At 41.7% G+C, this 12,040-nt stretch overlaps 2 protein-coding genes across 2 annotated transcripts in view; both read left to right on the top strand.

Moving 5' to 3' along the window:
- Positions 1-496: 496 nt before the first annotated feature.
- pyyb (peptide YYb) lies at positions 497-2,246 on the top strand. The gene is made up of 4 exons (XM_015962646.2): positions 497-596; positions 715-908; positions 1,759-1,839; positions 2,022-2,246. The coding sequence occupies exons 2-4, from the start codon at positions 721-723 to the stop codon at positions 2,044-2,046; spliced, it is 294 nt and encodes a 97-aa protein (XP_015818132.1). The 5' UTR covers positions 497-596; positions 715-720; the 3' UTR covers positions 2,047-2,246.
- A 291-nt stretch (positions 2,247-2,537) lies between these two features.
- Positions 2,538-12,040, top strand: part of mpp2b (MAGUK p55 scaffold protein 2b) — a 76,286-nt gene continuing 66,783 nt past the window's right edge. The window contains exon 1 of the mRNA XM_015963491.3: positions 2,538-2,851. The gene's annotated coding sequence lies outside the window, so the exon portion shown is untranslated. The remainder of the gene's footprint in view (positions 2,852-12,040) is intronic.

Here is a 12,040-nt window from a genome sequence, read left to right as displayed (position 1 = left end):
TATGGAGCAAAAGTTCATTACTCAAAATGTGAAGTTATTAATATAGTTTAATATAATATAGGATAGTATAGAACATTATAGTACAGTATAGTGTAATACATTATAGTATGGTATAATATGGTATAATGTGATACAGTATGGTACATTATAGTATAATATGAAACTTTGGAGTGAAAAAGCAGGTGACAGACACGACGCACCAGTGGAGCGCTGTCCGTGGTGCTGAAATGACGAAAAATGGGGAACCAAGAATTTCATTGTTTTTTTGTGCTTCTTAGTATTTTTTTCATCAAGCAGTGTTCCACGTGAACAGCAGTTTAATATACATGAGTCTATAATCAGATGAGCGTGTCCAAAGCAGCTCCCTCTGTGTCACAAACATGTATTTCAAAAGTAGAGCGGAAGTCGGAGCCTGCCTTGTAACTTTGGAGGGGATAATGAGGCTCACGCGCCGCTCGTGGAGGAGAGGTGTGGTTAGAAGCGTTAGTGCGCATCAGGTATCCGTCCCTCACCATATAAATACAATCCTGTGGTGTGGAGGGAGAACCAGGATAGGAGCACCGAGGTGACAGCACCTTCACAGCACAAGTCCAACGGTAAGTCCTGCCTCACTCCGCCGGTGTCTCTGGAAAGTTTTTTTTGTTGTGCTTTAGAGGTGAAACTTCTCTCCACTAACCTGGTGCATGAGTCTGGTGTTTCCTTTCTCTGTTTCAGCTTCACATGGCCAGAATGCTGAGATCATGGGTGACGCTCGCAGCTCTCGTCCTTTGCCTCCTGGTGTGTTGGAGCGGATTCGCGGACGCCTACCCCCCCAAACCGGAGAGCCCCGGGAGCAACGCCTCACCGGAGGAGTGGGCCAAATACCACGCTGCTGTCAGGCACTATGTCAACCTCATCACCCGGCAGAGGTGAGCCAGGATGAGCTGTAAAATGCTTGGATTTGGGATTATATCAAGACAGGGGGAGCGGGAATATTTTAGTTTGATAATAAAAAAAAGGTGTCTGACAAATTAAAAACATCTGCTAGATTTCTCTGCTCTGTTTTGGGCGGAGAGGTTCTCTGTGATGTTATCAGTGAGGCTATCAGCCAGAAAGGACAAACTCCGTGTTGTAGTTTTATTTCACAAATCCTGACTTCTCTCCTTTAGTTAAGAGTCTTTTCCAGCTAATCAGTAAACGCTCTTGGGGTGGAATAAAAGTGAAGCAGAGAGTGTTTGTGACATCAAAAGCTTCCACTTCTACAATAAATAAATAAATGAATAAATAAATAAATAAAATACTTTAAAATGCTAAATGATTGGCCAATAATAAATGTTGGCATATTTTTGTAGTGTTAGGTTGACTCCTGTGAACCACCGTTTGACCTTAGATGAAGGCACGTGTTATCATTATGGAGACAAGACAAAGTTAAAGGGAACTGACCCATTTTCTGTTCAGCCACCCATACCCCCCCACCCCCCCACCCACACACACTCACACACACACGCACACCTCCAATAACTGCACATCTGATTGTGATTGACCTGCAGAGATTGCGAGTTGAAGCACAAAGACTCAACAGGGTGTTTGCAGTTTGCCGTCCTTTAAACACAGCTTGATGAAAAAAAACTGTTTCCCAAAGGTTGAAAGTGATAGCAGGGTTGATGGGGGTCACACCAGAGCAGAGACAGCTCTTTGCAAAAGCAAAGCAAAGGAGACTTTCCTGGCTTATCTTCAATTGCAGTCATCACGGACAGGTGCTTAATCTTTTCTCTGCAGGTATGGCAAGAGATCGTCCCCTGAGCAGGCAGTGGCTTGGCTGCTGTTCGGCGCAGATGCAAACCAAGACACAGAGCCACGGTGAGTAAAACCCAAACACATGATATCTAAAGATAATTTAACAAAACTGACAACTAACTGCATTTTCCCCCACAACATCTGAGTTCATGTCAACAGAATCCTGATACCATTTCATCATCTGTCATTAAAGCTTTTATCCTTCTCATATTAGCAAGACTAAATCAACATTTTTATTCTTGCAGCTCTGATTATGTAGATCCATGGTAAATGAGCCCAACACTAAACCAACTCACCTCATCCTACCTTGAATCTCCAATCTTCTCAAGAGACATCCTGCACTGGAACACTGGACTGTCTAAACATTTAATTATTTATTGTGCATGCTAATTTCTCTTTAATTGTTTGTCTTTGTCAGTAACTACATGTATTTGTTCTTTCAATAAAATTGTACATAATTTGTATCAAAACAGTGTCTTTAATCCTCTGGAGGCAGGCGTTGCAGATTTGCAACGTTAAAACCTACCTACCTGGTTACTCCACATACGTATTTCTTGAGCATTTTTTAACTCAGAAGTAACCCTGAAGGACTTAGTTGTTCGTCCTTTTATCAAAACTTATTTTGAGCCTGAGAGGGTTAAAATAAAGGTCTCTGTAGAAACCTTGGGAGTGATTTCTGAAGATGTTGTAATTCACTAAAACGGCCACCAGATGCCAGTATAAGCCAATTTAAAGCACATTTGCAAATATTTGCAAGTTCTTGAGGCTCCAGTCCGGGTTCACATTGACGCCAGCAGGCTGACATCAACTCCACGCAGGTGCAGGGAACCAAAATACGCGTTTGACATCACAAAGCCGTTTTGGACATCCTTTAGCAGACAGACTGACGGGCTCAGCTGGATGGAGCTGATGGTAACATCACGGGAGCCGTAGTAGGCATCAGGCAGAGGGAGATAGCAGTGTGAGTGGGCTGCAGCGGCTGACCGCACAGAAGAAGGACCTCCCGTCCTTCAGCAGCGTAAAGGAGCCCGGTGTTTGCTGCATCTGAGGCATCCGGATAGAGGTGTTCGGGCAGGTGAGCACCACGCTTCTCTTAGCTGCTAAACGATTTATTTTACGTAAAATGTTTCATTCCACAATTGTTGCTCTCCATGTGGCGCCTGTTACTCGCTCTCTCTTATTATTAATTCGTCATTAAATTATTTAAATAACGTGTTTTGCTTAATCTCGAGCTCATCCTGCACGCGACAATTCCCTTCATCAATGGCTCGTGCGTTTATTCTTCCTCCATCCAAACCACACGTCGCCATGTTGGTAAGGTAACCACAGCAGACAAGTTTACGCTAAATTAATGTCTTTTTTTCCTCCTCCGCGTCTTCCCTCGTTGACCGAGACGTCATGCACCTGTTAGTTTCCATTGCGCATGCTCAAACAGAGGTGACCGTCGCATGTAAGAGCTGATGTGAATGAAATCAAGAGACATCGAATTAAATAGATACATTCGTAGATTTGAACTCTTAAAATAGTATATTCCACATTTATGATTCAAAGTCTAACATTACATTTAGCCATGTGTACATTTATAGTCCATCCACTATATTCAACTATCCAGTCATTGATTAATTAGTTTAGTTAGAAAAAAGAAGAAAACGCAACAAATAAAGAACAAACACACTATAAATTAACAACAGTGCAACACTAGATACTCACACGCATCATTTTTTTTAACTATGCGTTCAACATAAAGAACAACTTGTTCAATTTTCTTTCAGCAAATTGTATGAAGATACATCTTAGGTGTGTTCTTGCTGTGTCTTTGTAAATCCATGCTTTCGTTCTTTTTTAAACACAGAAACAGTTTTGTTTACCTGTTTGTAGCTACGGTTTCGCCGACAGCTGCCGGCTTCTTCAGGCTGACACTGATCTTCTTCAGCGTCAGCCTGAAGAAGCCGGCAGCTGTCGGCGAAACCGTAGCTACAAACAGGTAAACAAAACTGTTTCTGTGTTTAAAAAAGAACGAAAGCATGGATGTATGAAGATACATTTCCGCTTTCAACCATGTGTTGACTTACTGGTCACTTTATTAGGTACACTGGTTCAGTTGCTCCATGTACAGCTGATCATCCAGTCACATGTTAGTACGTGGTCTGTGTGTTTTAGAATCTTCTGATCTACTGGGATTTTCAGCCCACAGGGTTCTCAGAGAATGGTCTAAAAACAGAAAATATCCAGTGAGCAGCAGTTGTGGATATCAGACTGGTTCTAGATAGAAAGGCTCAAATAGCTAGCTACTACCAAGTTTTGCAGAACTTGTGTGTGTGTGTGTGTGTGTGTGTGTGTGTGTGTGTGTGTGTGTGTGTGTGTGTGTGTGTGTGTGTGTGTGTGTGCGTGTGTGTGGTTTCTTTGGGATTCTGTTCTGTCCACAACACCTTGATGGCATGAAGAATTAAGACTGTTCTGGAGGCAAAATGGGGTCCAATTTAGTTTTAACAAGGTCCTTCTAATCTGGATAATCTTTGGACGTGCCTGTGTTTTCAAACTGAAACTGCTCCCTTACATTGTTACATAAATATTAAAGGTGTGGAACACTCCTTAAATCAATACATTTGCAGTGGTCTTTAGTAGCCTTGTAAGTTGTATGCTGGGGGAAAACACTAGTGCCCCAGTTTCAGGAACTAGAAATCAGCCACATCTAGGGTTGTCACGGTAACCGGTATAGCGGTAAACCCCGGTAAAAAAGTTGACAATAAAAATAACCGTCCAGTTTTTAAAAAACTATATTATCTCGGTGGGTTTACCGTGGCCGCGGTTTCGGCGCAATGACCCTTACCAGCCACCGTCGCTTCAGCTGAAGTTCCCGCTGCGTGCACACGCACTTTTTAATTTGCAACGGCACCAAAACTTTGAAGCTGAAATAATGGCCGAAGGAGGCGACGGCAGCGCCCAGGACATCCATCAGCCCTCAAAGAAGACTAAATCGGAAGTATGGGCATATTTGGGATTTCTGAAAAATGCTGAGGGACAGTTAATAGAAGACGGCTATCCCGTTTGCAGAACGTGCAGGAAACAAGTGTCTGCAGAAGGCAGCAACACTTCAAATCTCATGGCACATCTGCGTGACGATCACCCACGTCTCCACAGCCAGTGCAAGGTAAGATAACATTAGCATTTTAGCTGAAATGCATGACGTGAGGACTTTTGGTTGAGGGAGAATGCAACGAGTCACTATATACTGCAGCCGCAGCGTCCTCTGCCAGCATTTAAACCGTGTCACGGACACCCTGTTGCTGGATGAAGCATCTTATTTGTTGATGATGAAGAGAAATATACAATTAGTTCCTTGTCATGGATTTGTTTACTTATTCAATGCCATTTATACTTGAACATTTGGATTTGATTACATAGTGTAGTAGTTATTTTAGTAATTTGTTTAAAGTGGATATTTATTTTAAATACATATTTTTTAAGGTTGACTTGTACAGTGCTCAAGTCAAGTGTGGACTGGAGTTTTAGATTTTCATTTTGATAATGAAGAAAACAAGTATATGAGAAAACAAGTGGTGTTTCTTTGATTTGTTTACATATTGTTTATGTTTTGAATGTTTGGATTTGTATAATTTAAACCTGCACTGACTACTGTAACATGTTCCAGAAAAATAAGCTATTTGTTCCTTGTGAAAAGTTGCACTTTTGCTAAGGCTTTGTGTTATTTTAGGTTTAATAAACACTGTTAAACCTTTTCAGAACTATTTCAGTTTGTGTAGAACAGGACTATCAATGCTTTCTGAACATATGCAACACCGTTTAAAAAATACCGCGATAATACCGAAAACCGTGATAATTTTGGTCACAATAACCGTGAGGTTAAATTTTCATACCGTGACAACCCTAGCCACATCACAGCTGAGCTTCAGACGGCAGGTTTTGGAGTCTTATTTCCTGATATTTGGACATCTCACCTCTGATTGGATTACGGAAACGCAACTCTACCACTGATTCTGTTTGCAACGTTGATGTTTTTTCTTCACAAATAACACAAGTCTGGAAGAGCTCTGCTGTGTGGCGGATTTGCTACTGCTAACAGTTAGCTTCTACTAGTCGAGACATTTTCAGCTGTTGGATGTTAACACAGCTTTCCCCCGTCGTGAGTAAAGATGGGTGAGTTCATGAATGTTAAGTGACAGTGTGACGTAGATTTGTCAGGCTTTTCAAATCCTAGAGTTTCACTGTATTTTCTATCAGAAGCTAATGCAGGAGAACTCAGAGCGACCAGTTATAATCAGAAATAAGTTTTAAAAAATGTTTTAAAAATGTTTTTCTTTTTGCCAGGGAACAATATTACCTTTGTTTACTTTCATGCACTGTCACAATTTATTACATATCACCTTTTATTGCATAAAGAAATATCAGAAACCTTGGGATTTGTGTTACTGTTTTATTTACATAGCACATTTAAACACAGTATGAGAGCTGACCAAAGTGCTGCTCAGGGCACGGTCATTAAAAAACAGGTAAAAAAAAAAAAATGCAATCCAATTAAAAACCCATCAGTATAAAAAAAATCAAACCATTACAAAGTAAAATAGTCACTGTTAGAAAGCCAAGCCATAAAAGTTGGTCTTTAAAATGAGATTTATAAACAGTGAGAGAGGATACCTGACTGTAATAGGCAGTGGGTGTTTCTCAATGTACTTTTAAACTTTGAAATTACTTACTTTTAAACTTGAAATTTGCCCCTGAAGTAGCTGCTGACTTCTGATCTGCTATCCTTTTGAAAATACTGCGGTGTATTCTGGGTAATTTTTGACCAAGGCTAGAACACATGCCTCTGTAGAACATGAACATTAGAACGCTTCTTAGCGGCTCCGGATGACGTATCTCCAAGGCAACCGGGGCGGGGCCAAGACATCAAGGCAAGTTTCCTTGGCATTGAGAAACACCCTGTGAGTTCCAAAGTCTTAGCCTAGTGAACTAGACCAAATTCTTGCTTTGCAAAGTTTGGTCTAGGCATGCTCCATTGGAACCTCAGCAGCTCCTACCAGGACTCTGGCTGGCCAATCACAGCTCTCTAGAGGGGTTTCAAACACATAAAGAGCTGTGATTGGTCCATAATGGTGGGCCAATCATAGTGCTCTATCTGCTTAGTGAACAAATCACAGAGCTTCATCCGCTTTGTGGGCCAATCAGGGCACTCTACATGCCTGGTGGATGGGATGATGCAACAGAGTGAAACAAGAGTGTGTCACATTCATTGTCCAGTGGAATGTGGAGATCATTTGAAAGACAACGGTAGAACCCGCCCCACAACTGAGAGCCGTCAATGGAGCATGGCCAGACTAAATAATACATTTATTTAGTCTGGCTTGCCAGGCTACCAAAATCTGGGAGCAGCACACACAAATGCCAACTGACCCTGTGACCTTTAACACATACGGGGAGTGCACAGTAGCAGCTGGTCAGCAGACTTCAATGCACATGCAGGGATGTATGGAGTGAGGAGACGGGATAAATAAGGTGGAACTAGGTCATTCAGAGCCTTGATGACAAAAGTCAATAGTTTGAACTCCATACGGATGCCGTGTGTTCCGTCCCACAATGCTCCTCCATGAGAGCAGGGGTGGGGGAGTTGCACACGTTCTACACACGTTCCGCTGCTGTTTCTCACCAGTATCAGCTGATGGAGGGCTCTAGTTTCGTTGCGCCGTTTGTGTCAGCGGACATGGTAGGGTCGGGGAGGGGGGCGGGGCATGATGCTTAGCTTTGCTGGTGGCCAAGCACAGCCGGGCGGGCCACCAGGCTTATAAAGCGCTGGGAGAAACCCTGCTGCGTTGGCTTGTGTTTGTCTGGAACCTAGCAGCAGCATTCAGAACCACTTGCAGACGGTTCAAGGAAGAGACCGGAACACCAATGAGAAACCCATTGTCAAACCGGGAGATAATAAAAGCACGGATAACTGACCCAATGTGCATCTGCTTTAGTATTGGTTTAAGGTGAGGTAAACAGCGTAATTGTTATAAACAGAATCTCACCACCAAATTTATCTGAGGGGTCATTTTGAGATCAGCATCCAGTTTCACTCCTAGGCTAGATACACACTGCTTCTGGTTTAAAACTGTCAAATCAAGATGGTGGCTGGGGAGACTTGAGGCTCAAAGAGAACATACTCTGTTTTGGATTAATTTAACTTAAAGAAAACAGTCAGGCAGTCTGAAATTTGAGGGCCAGAAATCTGCCTATTCAATGCCACATATATTTTGCAGTCATCAACATAAATGTGATAATTTCTACCAAGCTGTTCCAGTATCTTTCCCAGTGGTAGAAGTTAAATAGAAAACAGCAGAGGCCCGGGGACAGAGCCTTGTGGCACACCCCAATGCAACCGGACACAGGGCGAGGTACAGTCCCCAAATTGAACAGTGAATGAACAGTCCACTAAATAAGAGCAGAACCGTTTTAGGGCAGTGCCCATCAGCCCTACCCATGACTCAAGTCGATCCAGTAGAATAAGATGGTCAACTGAATCAAAAGCTGCGGAAAGATCTAACAGGAGCAGCAGTACCTGAGACCCAGAATCAGATGCAACGAGAATGTCATTCAATACCCTAATGAGAGCAGATTCAGTGCTGGCAGTGGCCTAAAAGCAGACTGAAGTACATCTGATACTGTTGACAGCTATATGATTGGATACTGTGGAAGGGGATTTCAATATTCAGGCTTTAATGGAGATTGTTTACTTTCTCTTCAATGCAACAAGATAAATAACAGATGTTTATTAATTTAGCTGATCTAGCCCTCCCAGTGTTTAATTACGACATGGTGATGATATTTGATGACAGGACATAAATAATTGTAATCCAATGACTTAATGGCCATGCTGGCTGTTATTTACAGGTAAAGGAGCAAACTCAGGTGTTGCCTGCTGGATCACTGCTGGGGAAGGTGTTACGGGCCTGTTTCTCATGCATATTTTAGTATGAAAGAGAAAAAAAATACTGAAAGAAAGATGTATCCAGACATGATATCTCAGCATTATACTCAAATCCTCAGCTCAAACATCATCTACAAACAGGTCAGACCTCTCTGATGTCGCAGTGATAAAATGTAAAGAGAATAGTTAATGTTAGACTAGTTTTTATCTAGCAGGAGTGCAGGGCCGTGCAGAGAACTTTAAAGGGGCGGGTGCTCAGAGTTAAAAAAGGGGCACATAAAGAGCAATATTTTTTTTTAACAGATTCATGATGCAACATCTTCCTGAAAATTCAGATAGTGAGAGACCCTTAGGTTCAAACAAAATAATATAAACTAGGAAAAATATGTGCCGTTAATTGAAGTTGATGTTATTTCATTAATAATTGTTTTAGTATTCAAAGCTGACTTATTTCTAGGGATGTTACGACCACATTTTTTTGGCCTGACCTGAGTCCAAGTTGTTTGATTTTGATTATCACCCAATCCTAAGTCCTGTTCTGATATGAGGTGGCCATGCAACACATTAAAAAGGGAGAACACATTGCAGTCATCACGGACAGGTGCTTAATCTTTTCTCTGCAGGTATGGCAAGAGATCCATCCATTGTATGACTAGATTTCTCATTTTGTTAATTTGTCCTAAAGTCACTCTTTCAAGAAATACATTGAACAGTGTGCAACCATAGAAAGTTCCTAGAGTGATAAATACAGCTATATACATACAAATGCAGAGATATTTTTCCTGTCTGTAGGAAATTCCTGATCCAATTCCATGATCTTACTTTGAACTTTACACTAAACCTGAGAGCTCTGTTACCAACCCAACAACATCCTTTACAGAATATCAGACTGAAAAACAACAACCCACTTTCATCTAGAGCGCCCGCGCGTGCACACACACACACACACACACACACACACACACACACACACACACACACACACACACACACACACACACACACACACACACACACACACACACACACACACACACACCATTTCCAGAATACTATATACAGAATACAGAATACTATGGCCTTTCGTTTGCTTCATGGTGCTGATTCAGAATATTTCCCTCATTATTTATTTCTAGTGTTATAATAGAATAATAATTACTAATAAAATAACATAATAAACTAATAAAACGTGTGTATTTATGCTTACATTCTCTTTTACCTTCGTTCTTTGTGCGAGGCAGAATATTTATTAAATGTTTAAACTACATATTTTGTTGTTGTGAAATCAGTATTTATTTTTTATTATTTTCAGGTCACTGTTATCTTGGTCTGACCGGTTTTAAAGCATCCCTATATCACCCCGTCCTATGTTTCACCTTTTGAACCAACTCCACCAAATTTATATTTATTTTTACAGTTTTATGTTCAATTAAACTAAATTCCACCAAATTTTTAGAAACCTTTATCTATTTGGCAATAAGTTTTTTTTAAAAACAGTGTTGTTGAGGTTTTACTGCTTTTAGAGTAATAATAATAAAAATAATTTCTTATTTTTTAAGATAATTTTTTCTAATGCCCCTGTGACCTGACTCTGGATAAGCTGCTGAAAATGGACGGATGGATCACAAAACTTCAAATGCATCTTTTTACAGTAAAGTTAAATATTTAAACAAAGTAAAAGTAATACTATTAGTAATAGTTATAATTGTGAAAGGGGACAAATCTGAGCTCCAGGTTGTGGGTTTGAAGAGGTGGGTCGGAGTTTGTTTTTGAGTTTCTGCAGGAGAAAATAGCTCCAGAGGCTCAGAGTTTCTTTATTTTAACGTTCACTTCAGAAGAAGTCTTTCATGTCCTCTTTTCTGTCTTAGACATGCCGCTACCCGACACTGCTAAACACACACTAACCACAGACCCAAATGTTAATGCAAGCAAAGGCTCTGATATTAAAATCCATCCAGCTGATGTGATGCAGGCAGAACAAAAACTCACAGGCAGATAAATGCGGACTCCTGCCGACAAGGAAGATGCCAATCTCAGTCAGCTCCACAGCTTCCAGTTGCAGTGACAGCGGGAACAGCCGATCACACGTTAGCATGACGTGGCAGAGCCATTTAATGAGCTTATTGAAGGGTAGGGAAACTAGGCTTCAGCTTCAGGTGGCTGTCTTCTGCATTGTCCTAATGCCTGACCTGTTTCCATGTATGAGCCTACATTATCAATGTATATAGATAAAGAACAATGTTGTTATTTTTGGAGATCAGTAGACTAACCATAAGAATGTATTAGTTACCTAAAAGCTTCACAGTTTTAATTGCTGAAATTTAATCCCAGTCACAGAGGTTTAATTTCAAAGAGCTTTTCACCAGGATTAAAGACCTTTCTCCCATCTTATCAGTTATTCTTTTGGAAGTGGGAGATTTATCATAAATCTCCAGAACTTAGACAGCTGTGAGGGTTTGGGTCGCCATGCCTGGTTGTACTCTGTCAAGTTGCATCTTTAAAGATTCAGGAGCTCAGATTCAACTGGGATTTAGTAGATTTGGTATAAATGTGTCCTTCACTCAAAATAATTTCTTGTATAATTGAATACATTTCACCAGGTCATTATCCATCCATCCATCCATCCATCCATCCATTCATCCATCCATCCATCCATCCATCCATCCATCCATCCATTCATTGTCTGAACCCGCTTGTCCACGTAGGGTCGTGGGGGGGCTGGTGCCTATCTCCAGCGGTCAACGGGCAATCAGGCGGGGTACACCCTGGACAGAGAGCCAGTCCATCGCAGGGCAACACAGAGTCACACAGGACAAACAATCATGCACACACACACTCACACCTAGGGACAATTTAGACAGACCAATCAACCTAACAGTCGTGTTTTTGGACTGTGGGAGGAAGCCGGAGCACCCGGAGAGAACCCACGCATGCACAGGGAGAACCTGCAAACTCCATGCAGAAAGATCCCAGGCTGGGAAGCGAACCAAGGACCTTCTTGCTGCAAGGCAACAGCTCTAACCACTGCGTCGACCCACCAGGTCATTATGTTTATGTTAATTTATTTGGCAGACGCTTTTATCCACGCGTTGTACAATTGTTAACTTATTGGGCATGTTGTGATCTGTGGGGCAAACCGGAGTACCAGGAGGAAACCCACACATGCGTGGGGAGAACGTGCAACTCCACGCTGAAAGACCGCAGCCGGGTTTCGAACCTGCAACCTTCTTGCTGCGAGGTTACAGTGCTAACAACTGCGCCACCACACAGCTCGACGCAGGTCGTTAAAGCTGTTATGGCAAATCTGCAAACAACCTAGTTTTTGAAAGCTAACAC

Source organism: Nothobranchius furzeri, chromosome 16 (assembly GCF_043380555.1).
Source record: "Nothobranchius furzeri strain GRZ-AD chromosome 16, NfurGRZ-RIMD1, whole genome shotgun sequence".
NCBI classification, from domain to species: Eukaryota; Metazoa; Chordata; class Actinopteri; order Cyprinodontiformes; family Nothobranchiidae; genus Nothobranchius; species Nothobranchius furzeri.
The sequence above is the reverse complement of the archived record's forward strand: the minus strand, read 5'-3'. Positions and strand labels throughout refer to the sequence as shown.

What these genes read in the sequence shown, in the direction of transcription:
- pyyb (XM_015962646.2), top strand. Translation starts at nt 721, where the DNA reads ATGGCCAGAATGCTGAGATCATGGGTGACGCTCGCAGCTCTCGTCCTT. An exon ending in AACCTCATCACCCGGCAGAG is followed by an intron (nt 909 to 1,758) that starts GTGAGCCAGGAT and finishes TTTTCTCTGCAG; the next exon opens with GTATGGCAAGAGATCGTCCC. An exon ending in AACCAAGACACAGAGCCACG is followed by an intron (nt 1,840 to 2,021) that starts GTGAGTAAAACC and finishes TTATTCTTGCAG; the next exon opens with CTCTGATTATGTAGATCCAT.